Source organism: Labrus bergylta, chromosome 7, assembly GCF_963930695.1.
Source record: "Labrus bergylta chromosome 7, fLabBer1.1, whole genome shotgun sequence".
In the NCBI taxonomy this organism is placed as follows: domain Eukaryota; kingdom Metazoa; phylum Chordata; class Actinopteri; order Labriformes; family Labridae; genus Labrus; species Labrus bergylta.
Window position 1 is genome coordinate 11,737,162 of NC_089201.1, and position 19,949 is coordinate 11,757,110.

At 40.3% G+C, this 19,949-nt stretch overlaps 2 protein-coding genes across 3 annotated transcripts in view; both read right to left on the reverse strand.

Annotated features, from left to right (window-relative positions):
• nrn1la (neuritin 1-like a) overlaps positions 1 to 12,042 on the reverse strand; it is a 65,322-nt gene extending 53,280 nt beyond the window's left edge. Inside the window, exon 1 of the mRNA XM_020644291.3 lies at positions 11,820 to 12,042. Within this exon, the coding sequence (XP_020499947.3) occupies positions 11,820 to 12,042 (223 nt within the window). The remainder of the gene's footprint in view (positions 1 to 11,819) is intronic.
• Positions 12,043 to 12,893: 851 nt separating this feature from the next.
• The window catches only part of edc4 (enhancer of mRNA decapping 4), a 28,251-nt gene continuing 21,195 nt past the window's right edge, over positions 12,894 to 19,949 (reverse strand). For both annotated transcript variants that reach the window (XM_020644282.3, XM_020644283.3), the window contains exons 28-30: positions 18,055 to 18,274; positions 16,991 to 17,154; positions 12,894 to 15,228 (exon numbers count right to left, since the gene is read on the reverse strand). In XM_020644282.3, coding sequence (XP_020499938.1) covers positions 15,045 to 15,228; positions 16,991 to 17,154; positions 18,055 to 18,274 — 568 coding nt within the window. In that variant the 3' untranslated portion in view covers positions 12,894 to 15,044. The remainder of the gene's footprint in view (positions 15,229 to 16,990; positions 17,155 to 18,054; positions 18,275 to 19,949) is intronic.

Consider the following 19,949-nt stretch of genomic DNA (forward strand, 5'->3'; position numbering starts at 1 on the left):
ACTGACAATTTTTTATCGAGGGGGGCTAGAACTGAGCGTTACATGCAGCTAATGCTACAGCTAACAAGAGGACGTAGGAGAAGCCGCGTTTCTGCGGACTTTGAATTTTTGCACATAGATGTGCCTAAACATGCACAGGACACTTGGAAAACACACTAAAGAGCATATAAAACCAGAAAAAGCATAATATGGGACCTTTAAGATGTAATTCTAAAGCTGTTTTTTCTGTGCTTTGCAAGTTCCTAATGGTTCATGTTGTGAAAAGGTTAAAGACACTATGGTGTCTGAATGTCTGTGTAGGTTGACTCAGTTGTGAACAACTAAGGTAGACAGACAAATATGTCTTCAACCTTCACATCTTTGATGACTTTAGTTTGATTTTCCTGTTGGCTTGCTTTCCTCTTCACTTTGGTTTACTCTGTCTGGTTTCTGAAGTAGTCTGCGGTCGATTATTTTCTTTCTTCTAAACCTCAAAGCCCTCCTTCCTGCAGCCACAGACATGGGCTTTCTCTGCTTCACCTTTATTTCTATCCCCCAGACACACAAATCCAAACACAGGTACAAAGAGCCGGTCTGGGCATGCATATATGCTCTTCTGCCGAGGCATGCACATATTTTTTTAATGCCCATGTCAGTTCACATCGTTGAACGGTGTGCACATTTCTTTAGACAACTTCCTCCTTCATCCTCAGCAAGACACAAACAAACACAAGAAGGATCTGAGTTAACTTAACTGGATGCAGCAAAAGCTGAGTTGCTTCTTGACCGAATGGTACAATGTTAAGGGGAAATACTTTTTTTACAGTAGAGTACCAGACCTGACTAGCCAAGGTGAGCATAAGGTTTGTAAGCAGATGGAAACAGCTAGATCTCACCAATTTAAGAAAAGAGAGTGAGAGAGCCAACTAATAGATTTGAAAGTTCCCTAATTGGGGCGTGATTTGGTAAGTGTGATGACAATTAGTGTTTATGTGGTAGAGTACAGAGTTTTCTTGATTAATGTTCATAAAAGGGTGTGCTTTGTAACTTCACTTTAATGCTTAATTCCATTTCAAACGGCTCAGGTTTGATAAGTGTCTCAACGTGTCAAATTGAAAATATGCAGTTATAGTCATAGACCCTCATGACAACAGGCAGGAAATGCTTGTTTTGACAAATGTTTTATACAATGATTAACTGGAAAATGTGACTATGTCAAATGTGGTCACCAAAGCATTAAAGACTTTTAAGATGCTTTTTGAAGATGTGATCCTTGAATGAATGGTATTGTCTTGGCAACAAAATCAATTTCAATGTTTTGAAATTCAAAGTCTTAGCACCGCCTACTGGTAAGAGATAGTTATCAAACCCCATTTGATAAAATTAGCTTAAATTTAGAAGAAGAAGATATACTTTATTGATCAAGGATTGAAACAGGATCCTATGCCTTGCTCAAGGGCACCACGGCAGTGCTCAGTAAGTGAACTGGCACCTCTCCAGCTACCAGACTCATTTCCAGACTTTGTCCACAGCAGGACTTGAACCGGGGACACTCCGTTTCCCAACCCAAGTCACCACAGACGTAGCTTACACATTGTGTCTTCGTACTTTCACCTGAAACAGAGATTCTAAATGAAGATAAAATCTCTGGGATAACCTATATTAACCATAGTATCCCAATTAAAGATCTAGTAGTTAAAGTCTTTGTATGAAACACACACATTTAAGCATTTTAGAGCCGTGTTCTCTCATAGTTCAAGAGCAGGGAAATAGTTATTGACTCTAAATTAATGCTAATGGTATTCAGTCTGGATTGTTTTTTAAAGGCACTTTGTTCACTCATTTGCAACAACCAATTGTTTAAAGCTGATTATATGTCAGTGTTGTGTTTACAGCTGAACCTTTTGTGCCAAATTTGACATGAAATCCCTTGTTGCAGCTTTGAAACCATGCACTATACTGTGTATAAAGTGCACTAATGAACCGCAGTGGAAAACCAGTCAGTCCTTGATCCCATACGAGCCTTTTGTTTTTCACACTAGCAGCTCACTGCAGTATTACTTGGTAAAGCTCTCCCCAACAGGCATAAGATAAGAACGATCAATCTTAAAATGCTACATGACCTGATCATTTATTACAATAACTGGCTTTATCACATTTTCAGACCATTTAGGTGATGCCTGATTACATTTTGACTAATGACAGCATTATCAGTTGTTGTATGCTCCCTCGTCTCTGTTTACCCTGCTTATGTAATCAAAGCATCTTCTCTGAACCTGAATGTGAAAACAAGCTCCAGTTCAGACGTCCTTCAGAATGCTGCAGGTTTTCTACATACTCTTTCTCTCCTCTCCAATTTCAGACTTTTCTTCCCTGTTTCTCCTTGGTGGGATTTATTCAGCGTTCACAGAGTTGTGAGCTTTTGCACATCTCTTTTGTTGGCTTCAGATCTTATCAAATTGAATTGTCCAGAGGCTCGGGTCAGTGATCCATGATGGTCTGCCTTTTTCTGACAGGCCTGATAAATACAGGCCCTGATCTTGGTCTGCCTCTCCATTCTTCTCTGTGCTTCATTCTCTCCGTCTCATCTCTCTACTTGCCCTCTGCCTCTCTAACTCACCTCCACAACACATCTCTTTTTTATTTTGTTCCTGTAAACTACATTGCTTATTCATCTCTCTCTGTGTTTGGCTTCTTTCAGAGTAAAATCTAAAGCTCCCTGCAGTCTGTCCCTATGGAATTGTGTATTAATACATGTCGGATGTGTGAGAGTGTGCCTAAAGGACAAGAGCTCCACTGACCTTGGACACCCAGTGTTCTCTTTGCCAGTAACCTTCCTATACTCTCTGTACACACTGAGGGATGAGGAGTGAGTGTGTGTGTGTGTGTGTGTGTGTGTGTGTGTGTGTGTGTGTGTGCTTTTGAGTGTGCTTTTGAGTGTGCGTGCTGAGCGAGGGGTTTTGAGAGTATGAATGAACCAACACACATATATGCAAATGAATGGCACATCAAACACATGCAATCCGACTAAACCTTCGGATTTGAGAGCTGCATACCATTACACACATGCGCACGCTAGCACGCACGCACACACACGCGCACACACACACACGCACACACACACACGCACACACACACACGCACACACACGCACGCACGCACGCACGCACACACACACACACACACACACACACACGTACACATGTACACATGTACACATGTACACCTGTCACCTGACACCTGACACCTGACAAAAGTATGTGAGGATGCATGACATCCAGCTTCTTTGATTGTAAATGTACTGTAAGTGTGTGTGTGTGTGTGTGTGTGTGTGTGTGCATGAATATTCATGCTCAGTGTAGTTTTGGGATTAGGAGAAGAGTCATGCTCTGCTGGTAATTCATTACTGAGCATTTGTTAGAGGAGACACACACACACACACACACACACACACACACACACACACACACACACACACACACACACACACACACACACACACACACACACACACACACACACACACACACACACACACACACACACACGGTGGATACCAATACAAAAAATGAGTGCGTATTTGCATGTATGCATACGCTCAATGTTTAAGGTGTTTGTTTGTAGAAGATTGAAGTGAGTCCTTGGATAGTTGAAGTGCTTTTATAAGATTGTGTTACTCATTACTGTGTTTCTGGTGTGTGTGTGTGTGTGTGTGTGTGTGTGTGTGTGTGTGTGTGACCTTGGCTACATAAATATCTGTAGGCGTGTGCATCTCTCCTTTAAGACAATTCGATAGCGCCACAATACGATTCAGGGGCGATTGATTTAAATATAGAACCATTGAGTGTGATTTGATTTGGTGTGATTAAATGTGATCCGATCCAATACAAATTGACTAAATAATCCAAAATGTTCTTTGATTGTCACAACTGGGCATGATGTTCAGCCTTTGGTTGTGATCTCTAGATTAGACAGCTCTTGTTTAACTTCATTTCAAAATGTATATATGCTCTGGGGAAATGCTTTACCCTATTTATTTTCTACTAGACTAAAATGTATTAAACATGTCAAGAAAGCCACTAAATAACTTCCTGTTAGGTCGTAAACCTTCGCTGTACAATGGACTGTAGACGCTGTGACTTGTGGCCAGATGAAATGTTCAATATTGGGGTCTGCTTTGGCTACTGCTTGCTTATGTTAGCATCCTAGCACAGGTTTCACTTTGCCATCTCAACAGGTGAGCTTCTTTATTTTCAGATTCAACACTTTTCAGTGAAGTGTAAAGAGGGAAGAGTTTTGGAAAGGTTTTTCCCACTACATTGGGCCACTTTCATAAGGGCTTTGACAGGGTTTTGTTTTCTGCGGGATGAGTGGATGTATTTTAAATAATATAATAAAAATCTATATAATAAATAAATTACTTTATTAATGTAATAATCCAACCAAATCAACAAGCAGATACACATGGAATACGTAACGCAGGCAAACACACATGGACACACACACAGACACGCAGACCTGCACACGCAGTCATTTCCACCTGCACCACCCCCCCCCCCTCCCCCACCCTGCATCTGACTCCCATCAAAACTAGCGACCAAAGAAGCAAAGACGTCCACAACAACCTGTTTAACTCTATAAGTATCTTTAGTATGAGTTTAAAATACAGTACAGCAATATTATCAGGTGTTTCAGTTGAAATTATTTAATTCAATGCATATTTAGTAAAAAAAACAAAAAACAGTTTTATTTATGCTGCAATTAGGGAGGAAGAGGGAAAAAAATTGAAATAAAAGGGGCAGAGCAGCAGGTTAGCTGTGCTTTAGTGAATCGTTCTTCTCATTCACAGAGCTACATTTGAAGTACATAAAACAACTGTGTGGGGAAACCTGCTGTCAGTGCTGGTAGGCTGAACATTTCTGGTATTATTTTGTAAAAAAAAAAAAAAAAACCCGCAATACATTTGACAGCAATACTATTGTACTTTAAAGACAATATATAAGGTGTGGCAGAGGTTTTACAGACTTATTTTAAATTCCGTCATTGGGGATGGTTTTTGGGCTGCCTTTATTTGCTGTTGAGTTAGTTTTTGGCTAGTTTTGATCTGGCAACCCTGATGAAAGTGCTGGAGGCATGCATTTACATTTGTCAGGTTTTAACTAAAATGATGTGAGGCTGGTCAGAGTGGGTTAAATCACATGACCCGAAATGGATTTTAGAGTTAGTAGTTTGATGAAAAAAGAGAGTGACTCGTCATGAAAATGTGAATAAGGTTGAACATAAATTAAGCTACCACAAAATCTTAAGTACAAGTTAAACTATACAGTATGTAGTTGCTGATGAGTGCGGCTATCTGCTGTTGTCTGTAAATTATATCAAAGCATACAAGCTGTGTCAAATAAGCTGTTTTCTTTTTTTAAGAGCTGTTTTATTTTCAGTTGATAGAGTCTGAAATCACACTGAGAGAGAGGGAGGACTGACACATGGGAAAGCAGCCACAGGTCACATCTGAACCCGGGCCGCCCGCTTGGAGGCCTTTAGCCTCCGTACATGGGGCATAAGCCTTACCATCAGGCCATCTGCGCCCCTTGAATTAGAATTTTGATTGCAATAAATGATTGAATATAAAAAGTTCTGCATTCCATTTATCATTTCTCTTCTGGCGTTTCAGTAAACTGTAACTGTTTAACTATAACTGTCGACTACAGTATCTGTTTTCTGCCTATCACCTTCCTATATGTGTGTTTTTCAGCCTCTGTCCTAGAGATGGATGAGGTTCAAATATTGTTGATTTCCTTTTCTAAAGCTTAGATCAACTCATTACTAGGACATGTCAAGATTAATGACTCAGACATCAAGATGACACTGGCTTTATTCTGCTCTTTTGGACCATACACACAGTCATGAACTCAGTTAAAGCTCAGACAGAAACTACACACAACCTCTTCAAACACTCACAAACCCTCCATCACAATGAAGTGAATAAGACAAGGAGCAAATATTTGCCAACAGTCTTCTTATTTTTGCTCCCTCTTCATTGCAAAAGGGCTCATTGCTGTGATGTTTCCTCACTTGTGATCACATGTCAGTTCAGCAGTGTAGCTCATAAGATATGAATAGCGTACCCCATGAGAACTCTTAAGTCCTTCAAAAAAATAAAAAAAAACGTCCTGGAAAAGAAGCAGCTCTGCTTGGATTTGAAACATGTAACGCAGGATTCTCTCTACCAGATTGATCAATATTAGTGCATCCTTGATGAAGGATGGAGGAAAGAGATGAGATTTTTTTTCTTACAAGTTAAGAAGGAGATGATGAAAGCAGCAGAGGCATGAGAGATGTAAAAGTTGGGGGGGAAGAAAAGAATTGGTGGAGAGATGGAGATAAAAATGACTGCAGAGGCAAGAGTAGTAAGAGAAACGAGGAAATGAGGTTTGCTCGGAGTAAGTAAGTAAAGGAGAGGGGGGGGGTGAAGGAAGCGAAAGAGGAAAGAGAAGCAAAAAAAGTGTGCAGTATGTTGGACACTGCTGTGTGTGTTTAATGTTAAAGACTGTGATCTTTTTGAGTCACTTGGTTAGGAAAAGGGTGGGTGGAGAAGCACAGGAACTATCGAAGACTTTCAAACTTATTTTAATGAGTCTTCCATTTCATGTGCTGCAGTTTTAAAAAACAAAGTTAAGAGAAACCGTGAAAGCGGTGCAGTAGACCAGCAGAGAAGGAGAGAAGAGACAATTCAGAGAAGGAGGTTAGAGAGTTTTCCCAGGGAAGAGCAATTAATAGCCAAATATAACCCCCCCTCTGGCCTATAGACTGTTTTTAATATGATTATTGGGGTGCTGATGATGCAGAGCGGAGTCCTGCACCCAGGGGAAACCTCTCTTTGTCCCTGGTTCTGGTACTTGCAGCTTTTCTGGTAGAATCAGAGATGGCAAAGGGAAAACTGTTTTATAAATGTCGCATTTTTAAATACCGGTAACCCTTCTGTGAGGTGACTTCAGAGAAACCTTCTGACGTTTGGGAAACACAACTATTGGCTATCTTGTTGAGAGCATGAGGAGGACTTGGTATCACTCAAGTCTTAAAAGTGAATATGTTGCTGCCACTGGTAAACAGTGGCAGCAACATATTCCAGCAACATACCTACCTAGTGCATAAGTAATTAATGAAGTATCCCACATTAACCACATAGTGGGGTTGCAAATGCATTTCTTTACACTGTGTTTTTATCTCAAAATGAATGATTATCAGTAATGAGTAATGAATACTTTGTAGGCTTTCTATGAAAGTTGTATTTAATCTATTTAAAATGACCATTAGTTAAATATGATTATGTTTGTTCTAGTCTCTTCTTGCAGATAGCAGAGGCATCCTGAGAGTTCTTTTTGATCAAAATGTGTCCTTCAGCTCCCACACAAAACACATTTCAATGGCAGCCTGTTTTCACCTTCGTAATAAATCTAAAATCAGGAATATCCTGTCGCAAAACAATGAAGAAAAACTAGTTCATGCATTTGTTACCTCCAGGTTGGATTATTGTAATTCTCTTTTATCAGGCTGCCCTAGTAAGTCTCTAAAGACTTTTCAGCTAGTCCAAAAATGCTGCAGCTCGTGTACTGACTTGAACTAGGGAAAAAGATCAAATTTCTCCTGTATTGGCTTCTCTGCACTGGCTCCCTATAAACTCTAGAATAGAATTTAAAATCCTTCTTCTCACCGACAAAGCTCTTAATGACCAGCCACCATCTTATCTAAAAGAGCTCATCGTGACTTATTACCCTTGAGAACATTACACTCCCAGAATGCAGGCCTGCTCGTGGTACCTAGAGTCTCTAAATGTACAATGGGAGGTAGAGCCTTCAGTTATCAGGCCTGCTCGTGGTACCTACAGTCTCTAAATGTACAATGGGAGGTAGAGCCTTCAGTTATCAGACCTGCTCGTGGTACCTACAGTCTCTAAATGTACAATGGGAGGTAGAGCCTTCAGTTATCAGGCCTGCTCGTGGTACCTACGGTCTCTAAATGTACTATGGGAGGTAGAGCCTTCAGTTATCAGGCCTGCTCGTGGTACCTACAGCCTCTAAATGTACTATGGGAGGTAGAGCCTTCAGTTATCAGAGCTCCTGAGCTTCCTTGTCATGGGTTCCTCTGGATCATTGGAGTGGACGGCCTGCTGCATCTCCCTCTACTTTCTAAACCCCAACAGTCTCAGCAGATGGCGGTTCAACATGAGTCTGGGTTTGGCTTGAGGTTTCTGCCTGGGTCTTTGTAATAATATAACAAAGAGTACGGTCTTTTGTGTCCTGAGATAACATTTCTTATGAATTAGCGCTATTCAAATCATGATTGATCCCGCTGTAGTCCTTTTTTTCTTTACAACACTTTTGTTGCATGTTGTATCTCTGTTCTGATTGTTAGTCATGATAAATCAAAGTGAACCAGCAAGAACAAAATCCCCACCCTTAAACTGAAGCAGCTAACGGTTTATTATCTACACATTCTCCTTTATTCCATATCTATACAGCAGATCCCATTGGGGATCACGGGGGGCTGGAGCCAAACCCTGCTGTCACTGGGGGAGAGGCAGGGTACACCCTAGACAGATTGCCAGTCTATAATGGGGCTGATACATAGAGACAAACATCAGCTAACACTATCACTCACGCCCATTTAGACTCCTCAATTAACCTCATGAGCGTGTCTTTGTACTGGGGGAGGAAACCCAGAGGGAACCAACTCTGCACCATTCTGCATCCTTGTTTCTTTCTTGCTGCTAATATTTTTTGGCAAAAAAAGAAAATTGTTCAGTGACTTTAAATTTTTAACATAATCTGTAAGCCATGTCTCGCTTCCTGTTTCTTATTTCTAGAGAAACAAGAGCACAACCCCCTTGATACTGCTCGGAATGACACTAAACCTAAAACAGGCTGAAATGCAGCACAGCCACTGCCAGTCTGAGATTTTGTGGAGTTTTTTTTTTTTAAGGCTTTTAAGTGTCTGAATTTTCGCTTGTATTCAGCAGATTAAACTGTCACAATTTCTTGCATAGAAGCCTTTCACATTTTTCCTTCGAGGAATGTTTCAGAGAGAATTTTTGTAAGTTTTGTAGGAATGATGTGTTTGTACTGAAGAATTGATCCCCTGGGGGCTGATTACTTACAGTGGAAAACGTTCACTGAAATAAATGTAGGTTTATTTCTGTAAAGGCACAGCGTGATCAAAGACACCTATAAATACTGCACTTATGAAATAAGATAAAAGTACATTCATGGTTTACTTTGAAATATGAAGATGTAGATCAGATATGTTTGTATAGGGGAACGGTAGGATAGCTCATTAACAAAATGTGCATTTTATCTCACACGCACACAGTTTGTAAGGAACAGTTTCAGCTCATATTTATATGATACCCTTCCCCTGTTGGTGACATGACTGAGCTGAGGGACAGAGGGAGTGAACAGGGGAGATGACAGACATCAGCAGAGGAGCGATTCCCAGTCAGGTGCAGATTCAAAGCAGAATCTCCAGAGACTTTGCCGAGTAGAGATGGGGGCAGATGTGATTCATTTATCATTTATCTTCATTGGTGGGATTTTTTTTTTTCTTTTTCTTTTTTCCCTAAGGTGTCACACTCCCATGGGACACCTCATTCCCTGCAAGCCCTCACCTTCACTGCTCTGACGTCAGCTGCAGCATTGATGATGATCAAGGCTGATACAAATGTTGAAGCTCACGGTTTATAACATGTTTTGTAGTCTGGGCTGGATTGGCATCAGTTAGAGAATCATAAAATATCAATGTTATTCAGTATTTTTGTTCATTTAAAGTGCCACTTCACCTGCTTTAAATGGTAAGCGCTTCCACGCCGCATGTCACGCCTACACATTCACACACTGATGGCAGTGGTTGATATAGTGAGACCATCAGAAGTAACTAATCCCATTCATACACATTCATACAACGCTGTCGAAGCAGTGGGAGCAATTCGGGGTTAAGTGTCTTGCCCAGGGACACATGGGACATGTAGCTGCAGGAGCTGGGGATCGAACCCTCGACCTCCCTGTGCTTTCTGGCTCTTGAGGAGCTCTGAAAATACAACAATAAGATTTGTGTAACTGGAGTTACACTGACTCAAGTTTCTGGGACAAAAAATTGAAAATCTTGACCTCTGATTGATTATAACCATTAGTTTACAGAAATATATATTGCGTCCACCAATGTTGCAAGAGCTCAGAATAAAAATAGAATATCTGCAGGACTTCACCTTCATAATAATGCCCTGATCGTTTAGAGTGTAGACCTTAGAAGTTTAAACACGAATGAAAACCTGATTTAAAAAAATGAAATGTGTTACAAGTGTGGCGTGACAGTTTGATTATCTCTGTAATAAACGGAGGGATCATTGTAGCTGTGATGTTGGGCTTGCACGAGATAGGGCTTGATCTCATGGCATACTTTGTTTTCCTTTAGCAGGATTTTTTGGTGAACAGGAAATTGAGACTGGCAGCCTATGATGGAGAGAGAGAGAGAGACAGTGGAGAAGGTAAGGGCGACCGATAAGAGAGAAGGAGCAGCAGATGATGGGAAGATAAACAGCGAACACATCACAGTGCATGACCTATCTGAAAATTTAAGAGGAAAAAAAAAACCCTCTTTTAATATTTCATTTAAGTAACGTAAGCGAACCAGTAATTCAACTTGTCTTAATGTTATATATCACCTGGAAGTAAAACTCATTCAGAACTAGGCGTTTGTCAGCTCATCAAAAAAACGAATACATTTCTTAAGACAAAGAAACACTGAAGAAAGGATAATTGATTTAAAAAGAAAACAATGCTCTTAAGCTTTTAGAGTTTTTGTACATCACTGTTATCGATTTTTGTTCTGATTTAGTTCTGATAGAAATATTTGCATGAATGGTTTATTGTGAGGAAAAATAGAGTCGGAACTATTTAAAAAAAAAAAAAAGATGAATTGGAGAATGAATTTAGTTCTACTTTAACTTAACACAATTTATACTTAATTTCTTAACGACATATGAGGTATATGTAACATTTGTGCTTAATTATTAAGACTTGTCCTTTGTATGAAAAAGGGTTGATGCTTGTCAGAAGAAGAGTTTGTTCATCAAAGCCCGGAGGCAGGTTTCCCAGGACTTCCCTAATGAGGGAGTACAATGTGCAAATCCTGTAAACGCCCCAGGATTAAAGAACAAGTAGCCTACATTTCTGTTAACTCGCAATGCATTGGGCATCACATGTCTTTTTGACACTGGAGGTTAGATCTACCGTTTCAACATGAATGTGGGCTACCTGTGCTTTTCTCTTCTGTTAACTTCGTTTGGGTTCAGGTGGTTACGCGACTATGAAATATGCATCAAGACTGGAAATAAAAGAAATGCGGCGGTCCCCGTCATGATCCTCTGTCCACTTTACTCTCATTCAGAAGAAAGAAAAAAAAAAAAAAAACCAAGCTGCTGCATTCACAACCTTTAACCTACTTTTATTAAGAGCTTTCGCCGGCCGGTTCGGTCCTGCAGTGTGAAACATGTTCCGCTGGATTTAGGCAATGCGGGAATAATCTACGGGACCTCCCAACTAACTGTGCAAAAAAAAAAAAAAAAAGGTGCAGTCAAGTCTAGAGGTGGTGATGTGTTCATCTGACATTATCTCTGATGCGTTGTCTAGGCTACTTAAGAGCCGATCTCTCCGTTATTTGTCGCGCTATCTATGTCTCGCTGCCAAAACTACTCCAAAACCCGGAGCGATAGTTGTGCATTGGTCTTGCGTTGAAGTTTCAACAGTATCACTCAAATCATCATCATCATCATCATCAGGTGCACTTACTCAGCAGCAGAGCAACAGGCAAGAAGAGAGAGCACGCCGAGTTCATCAGTGATGCCATGCTGACCCGCACAAGTCGTCCTCCACCCTCGCAAGTTTCAGCGTGGCCCAACAATTCCAAAGTTGTTCCTCCAACAAAAACGAAAAGGCAGTCCGCACTGTCCCGCTCCCGACTGTCCGTGTGCAGCTCTCTGCCCACTGTGAGAGCATCCACGGTGCGCCTCATCCGCTCCACAGAAAAGGGGAGGGCGCGTCCGTGCCAAAGGGGAGGAGGAGGAGGATCGGAGGAGGGAAGCTGCTCACAGCCCCCCACCCCCCCCCCTCCTATGAGCTGGAGCCGGACCTGGACCTGAGTGGATGTCTGGGAAACTTTTCGGATCTACCAGTGCTCGAATAGACTTCTTTTTTTTTTTCCACATGTACAGTTAGAAGACCAGTAGGCTGCAGCAATGTAACACCCCATTAAATACATTACATGCATATCAAATTACACCGCATCCTGAACAATGTGCCTAAATATGACTTTATCAGACTTTTCAGTTCCCAAATGATTAGTGGATTTATGGGAAGAGAAAGAAGGAAAAACGTATTACATCTATTTTTTTTTTTTTTAATCGAACTTGCATTGTTGTATTTGTGATGCTATTTAAGATTTAAGCCTTGAACAGGGAGAACCCTCTAAAATGTAATAAAAATGGGAAAATGGTTGTTTGTTAAAGGATTACTGTATTTCTTTATTAGTGGAAACAAGCTGAGCAGGTTCCGAAAAGTTGCTTTAGTCCATGAAGGAAATGTTCAAAACTTGAAGGAAATGTTCAAAACTTGATTGTTCTTCAAAATATGTAGTGGTAAAGTTCTTAGGAAAACTCAAAATAGTAGTGAAGTTAAATCAAAAATAGCATTCCAATGGAAAGTACATTTTAATTGCCTCAGAATTGGGCTTTTGGAGTAAATGTAGTTGGTTGCTTTTGCCGAGTGTAGAACGTCCAGGCTCTGAATCTCTCTCTCTCTCAGGGGAATGATGCTGCTGCTCCACGTCTCGATCTATTGAATAAACTAAGACACAAAAAAACTGAACAAGTCTTTTTTTTTTTTATTCCAAAAATGTTTTAGGGTAAAATAAACTGTAAAAGATACAACAGAACCATCCAAGCAGAGGGAACAGAACACAATGGGAGGAGATAAAGGAATTTACACACTAGCCTCATTAATGTTTCTTACACAGCTCCCACTCAGAGGACAACAAACCTGGGAGTGCAACTGAAAGACCAGGGTGCTAATAGTCAACATAATATTTATCTCTCTTATTTGTGAGCATTCAAAATAGCAGTCTTAATCAACTGTCTTTGTAGTCAAATGTTTGCAAACGGATAATACAGAATCTCCTCTTCTGTAGATGAAAACCACCCTCTATAACCTCTGAATGACAAAAATCAAGTTCTATGGGACTGCTCTAACTATCAAAGTAAGACATGTAGAGTACAATAAGGCACTTGCTAGACACATCCGACTTAACATACTTCTAAAGACAGGTCAAATTAACAGAACTTTAGTTTTACAATCAGCGAATCAGTGTGACCACCCTGCAGTATAACCATGTGTGTAAATGAGCCGTACACACATGATCAAACAGTGCACCTAAATCCTAAAGGCAGCTTTGCAATGGTTCATATAACAGATGCTATTTGAGCAGGAATGACTTCTGAATTCAAAATGTAAGGGTAAATAGCTGCAGTCCAAGTGCTGCCTCCTACAGCTCAAGAGAAGGAACTGCACATCCAGTTTACAAACATTATTTGGAACTTTCAAATAAAGTAGCATAATCAGTAACAATTATATTTAGGAAGTGTTTAATTATGTTTCATAACTAGTTTGACAACTGTGAAAGCAAGTATACAAGTCTTACAAATACTAAATGTTTTGATAAAAAAAAAAAAAAGAAGGAGACTCACATAGAGAAGAAGACATGAGAGAAGTCTGATTAATATACAGGGCTGTACACAAGGACGGCTGCCAACATTTATTAGGGCACCTTAAGATTTGACCAGGGAATCCTTCTCAGACTCTTTGCAAATATGTGTTGCATTTCAAATTGTTATTTCTGGTCCTGTTATATGTGTTTCATTAAGAAACTGTATAATTTTATGAAACAAGGCTAGATGGAAAAAGTATAACAAGATATGCTTTTCAACCCAAATACTTCCAAAACAGGAACAAATCAAGTTATGTTTCAGTATAAATGATTCAAAGAAGATTTGGTTTGGACAGAATGCTGTCTTCAACCTTGAAGGTTGAGAAATAGTCAGAAAAATTCAGTTGTTTCTCAGTTGAGAAATAACTTAAAGGGAAGGATGCATGTACTGTCAGTTGCAGGGATTAGCTTGGTTTGAAAAAAAAAAGAAAAAAATAGGAGAGCGTTTTCCTACAGCAACCAAATTCCAAGATAGTTAGGATGCTGGTCAGTAATGAAAAAAAAAGCTTGCTGCAAAGATACAAGGTACATTTTGTGAAGTCTTATGTTGACATTTCTCCCTTCTCTTGCCCAGAACAAAAACCTATATTAGAATCTATATACCAAAACTTAACATGGTTTTTAAGATTGGTCAGAAGAACAAAAAAAAAAAAAAAAAAAAAAACGAACAATGCTTGATCTTGTAGACCACTCAGCCCAACATTCTTTCAGTCTTATGCGCATTTGGTTGAATAGACATACAAGAAATGCCAGTTGTGATGTGTGTCAGAGATGTGGATGAGGAACAGGTTATCTGTGTGGCTGTTGTCTGTGAGACTAAATGAGGATCAACCTGAATCCCTCTAAAGTATCGAAGGTTAACTCGAGAGTCTAGTCCAGAGCATTCTTGTCTTTGAAAAGTATCCACCAAAAAAAGGGAGTCCAACAAAAGCTGTTTCTATTAAATAGCTTGGTACTTGGCTGATGCAGGTCCAGCAGGGAGATAAATGGAACTGGGGAGAAAGAGCATGATTTAAGGTCGTCAAGAAGACGGGAGGAAACTTTCTTTTTTGTAAGTGGGAGGAACCAACTGTCATTCAGGAAGTCTCATCTTCCACCTTAAACCAATGCGAATCCCATCCTCAACAGCCAAGAAATAAGTGTCTTAAATTGTCCTAGTTGCTTTCTCCTCTTCAACATTTGCAAAAAAAAAAATTATAGGCTTGTGATTTTACACTATGAAGAGACAACTCTTCTGCACCCAACTTCTTGAAGGATTAGTGGTTGACAAGTCCCTGGAGCATCATCATTAGGCGCCGAGCCCTCTTGCTGAGTGGGCTGTGGGGGTCCTGTTGCATGAATGCAAAGACCTTCGGTCTAACTTGGGCCAACACAATCGCCATGTGGTCTCTTGTCATGGGGTCGCCATGGTCTAGATTCATCACTGCATCCTCCAGGTAGCTGGACAGGGGGACACAGAGCAACAGAGACATCAGAAAATGATGAAAAAGAAGACTGAATTTCCAGTGGGGCACAGTTTATTTGTTGTGGAAATGAGCAGGAGGGATAACTTTTTGGGGGGGGGCAGCAGTAGCTCAGTCTGTAGGGACTTGGGTTGGGAACCGGAGGGTCGCGGGTTCAAGCATTGGAAGTTAGTCTGGTAACTGGAGATGTGCCAGATCACCTCCTGAGCACCGTCACTCTGACATGTGCATATATATACTTCAGCCTATGTGTGTGTTGCATGACTACAGTGTAAAAACTGAATGTCAAACTCTGTCCTTGATCACCTTCCTGGTAGCCAGCCCGCCGTGTCAATGTGCACCATGTGATTTCTCTCTAAAATCATGACAAAAATGCTATAATGTTACCGCACCTGTCCTCCTCCTTTCCTCTCACTGGCCTACATCTTTCAACTCTTTAATTCAGTGTTTAAGTCAGGATTCTGCTGGTCAGACTGTCCAGCAGTGCAAAACATTAGAGCAGTTCTCACATAGCCAGCTGGCCCCTGTCAATCTAAGTTCTAACTTCAAATGCTAAAGTCAACGTTATCAGTCCTCCCCATTTCGTTGTCATTGTTAATATTAAAGCAATCAGTCTTTTATTGTAGTTTTTTTTTTTTCCTCATACGACTCCCGATGAAGCAATTCGGGGTTAGGTGTCTTGCCCAAGGACACAGTAAGGGAGAGGGGGGGCTCTCTGAGGGAACTCATCTGTACATCTTGAAGAAAAACCCAACATATAATGTAAAAAGAACAGAAAATCAAGGCAGGAAAGCAAGAGTGAATCAAAGCTACAAGGACATACATGGGATAGAATGATAGAGAGCTTCTAAAATCTGCAATGCTATTCACAGAATAATCTGCAGTCCCAGGGCAGCCATGTTGCAGGGCTACAGACGGAGCAGGGCGATAGGGTCAGCAGTTTAGCACCGCTTAGTGCTCAGGAGACAGGAATAATGGACTTACAATGGATATGAGACAAGGAGCACAAGTGGCTAAAACTGGCTTTACAACCAATCAGTGACTGAACAAAAGCCAGCCTCCGCAGAACAGGTGTGTAAAAATCTAAAGCAGGACATTTGGAGAAGATGCAAGCTTCTGCACTTTACCCTTTTTCTTATCCTCATTTTTTATATTTTTCAAATTGCATAAACATATACTATAAAAGTAATCACAAATTAACAAAAATAAGTTATTGTTCCAGGTCCAAAATTGAGACTGACATACCGTAACCAAGTGTTCTAGGGCTAGGTAATATCTCAAATATTAAAATACTTGTAGCAACACTAATTAGTCCTCTATATTATTATTTTAAATGTAGAAATGATCGATACAAAGACTGAGGCTGCACAATAAAAAAGTGGTGCACTTCCCAAAACTGCTGTTGTTTCATTAAAGCTATTTCTAACTTCTGTTAGAGTTGAAGGAAGGTGATATTTATTCACTTTTCTCTGATATCACATGTTGTCATGGCTGCTCCTTTATAAATAAGAAAAATCACCAACAATTTCAAGCTTACATTTTGTTTACTGTAATTTTTAAAACTTTGCATAAAAAAAAAATCCAAATTCATCTTTTGAACATCTTAATATTATTTCTAAACATTAATTTTAAAGCATTGATATTTAAGTCTCAAATATTTAAGTAGGCAAGATGGTGCGTTTTTGATGAAAGATAGAAAAATAAAAACACACTGTACCAGATGTGGAAAGTTTCCTCACCTGATTTTGAGCTCAGAGCGGGTTGATAGATTGGAGGAAAGCTGCTGGATGAGTGACAGCAGCACGGGCTGGCTCAGAGGACAGGGGTGCTGCCCAAACACCTGCTGAGAGTCAATGGTCTCACATACATATAAGACCAAGTTCAGATCCGTCGCTGACAGAGCCTGAGGGAAGAGTAAGAGATTACATTGCATTGCAATCATGAATGTATGCACAGCAAAGCTCAAGTTTCAAAATGTTTTTACCTGCAGAAGCATATTTTAGTGTCCTTTGGAATACATTGAACACCAAACTGCTCCTATACCATCAGCATGTGAATGTGATTGAAAAGGGAACATGTGACATGCAATGTAAATCACTTAGATTTTTTTCTTTTTTAGGCCCCTCACTCCATAAGTGCAGTCTATTTACTATTTAAAGAAAGAAGTAAACCATCAATGATGGCAACAATCTACTTCCTTCTAGCAGAGGAGCTAACCAGCTTTCCTAGTCAATCAATCAATCTTGATTTGTATAGCACAAATTTGTAACAAATTTTATCTCAAGACACTTCACAAAAAGGTGAAAAGGTGAAAGACCTTACTCTTTGTAAAATTATCTACAAAGACCCAACATGAATCCATCATGAGCACAGCACTAAGCAACGTTTAGAAAAGTTATGGGGGGCAAGGGAAAAGGTCGGTCATGTTACTGCGTCTCAGCACGTTTAAGTGCAGTGAGAGTTTGAGCCTGTTGAATCTTGGTTTATGCAGTTGGGGATATGCGCAAAAACAAAAGTACCATATTATACCCTCCTATGACAAGCGTCACTCAATCTCTCCATTTTATCAGTGTGGGTATCACTCTGTTTTATTTATTGAAGTCAATAACCAGTATTCAATATTAAAAGATCCCTAGATCTCTCAACTGCATTCATACCATTTTTGTATCTTCAACATGAAAGTCACTTATTACACACGCAATCTCTTAATCTGAGTGTGTGTGTGTGTGTGTGTGTGTGTGTGTGTGTGTGTGTGTGTGTGTGTGTGTGTGTGTGTGTGTGTGTGTGTGTGTGTGTGTGTTACCTGCTGGAAAGCCTGGTTGAGCTGGCCCTGCTGGAGGAGCTGCAGGATGTTGGCCTGCTGTGTCTGGTAGTCGAGATGCGCTGTTGGGACGGGTGTGCCGGCGGCTGACCTCATTGCCTGCATGATGCTAGAGGTTACCACTGCCTGCTGCTCTTTCATTGCCAGGCTCACTTCCCCTTTGACAATCCGCTGCACATGGCTAAGAATGGACTCCTGCAAACTAGGGAAGAAAAGAATGGGAAAAATGTCAAGAGATACAGGATTATCCTTTTTTTTTTATACAACGCTAACATTACATATTTCTTTCTTGTTGTATTTTCTTAAAGCCCCTGGAAACCTGACCTGAAATATTAAAAATATATATGTGATATCAAAATGTAATGCATGATTAAGCATCCACAAAAATCTGATTGAAAAGAAACATTCAAAATTATTAGAAAACCCAATTCAAAAAGAGCTTATTTTGCAGTTTAGTTCATTTCTCAGGACTGTGTGGGCGTGGCAGCTCACATATGTCAGTCAAAATGTAACCCCATTCTTTAAGCTTTACAACCGTCCAACTCGCTGCTCAAAGCATCCTGGGATACCTGGCCACGCTAACAGAGCTAGCACCGCCACTTTTAATGCCTTTTCTCCTTGTTATTGTCATATTCACACTAAGAAACCGTGAAATACTGTCTGGGATAGACTTTGTGGAATGTTGGTTTGTTTGAATAGAAACTTTAATTCAAGACGAGTGACCAGCGGAGGTGGGCATCGCGACTCTAGCCAAACTGTTGGCTTTCAGTGGGCAGTCACAGAGAATCTGACATGCCAGGAAGCTGGGCAGCACTCCAACAGTTAGACACAGCAGTTTGGCAAATAAAGCATTAAGACAATACTGGTGAACCTGTAATAGGGGTAACGAGCGCAGTAGATGTGGGAGAGCTTTTGCACGATGCCGACATAGCTCACCAAAACTCAGCCCACTGTTTCTCCAAATCCAGCAAAAGAAAAGCTGTCAGCTTCACCGATGGATGTGCAGCCTAGAACAGCACACAGGCCGAGCAGTTGCACTTTAATGGGCAGGACATGTATGATTCAATTATTGGGTTTGAATTTATCGTGTAATAAATCTCAGAGCTAACACCGATTTATTTTAGGGCTTTGTATGCCTTTATAGTAGAGACAAGATATCAGGGACAGAGAGAGTGAGGTATGATTTGCAGGAAGGAGCCGCATTCCGACACCAACCGGGGGGCCCGTCTGGGGAACTACAGCCTCTGCACATGGGGAGCGGCCAACAACCACCAGGCCACTGGAAATCCATTTTCTGTACTGTAGTAGTCTGATTAAGTCAGTAATCAAACCATGCTATAATATGTGCTACAAAATAAAGTTTTTAGGATTTAACAATTCAATTACATTTAGTTATTGAGTCATGTCTCTGAGTCTAACTTTAACATGGCATACATGCTATTATATTTCATCTTAAAGTTAAATTGTACAGTATAGTGTTGTAATTTCCTTTATGAGATTTTAAAGTTTCAGATAGCCAACAACTTTCTCTCTGCGCCGCCCAAGACCAATCTATAAACTCTAGGGGCCATGAAATTAATTGCAGAGGGAACAAGAGACCCGATCGAATTTATGTTCTTACATTAGCCCCAGGATTAAGCTTTGCCACTTTCTACTCTCCAATCCATTACGCATCTGTTCAATAGACAGTGAATAAGGCCAGGGCTTCTGGCACAGGCATCTGCTGATATGCATATCTTTAATTCTAAATATCTGCTTGGTGTGTCAATCCATACATCAAATCAATCATGGCAAGAAACAGTAACAGCATGATTATTTGTTTTAATTGATCATTACAATTCATTTAAGTGGGGGAAAGGTTGAGTTATTTTAAATTA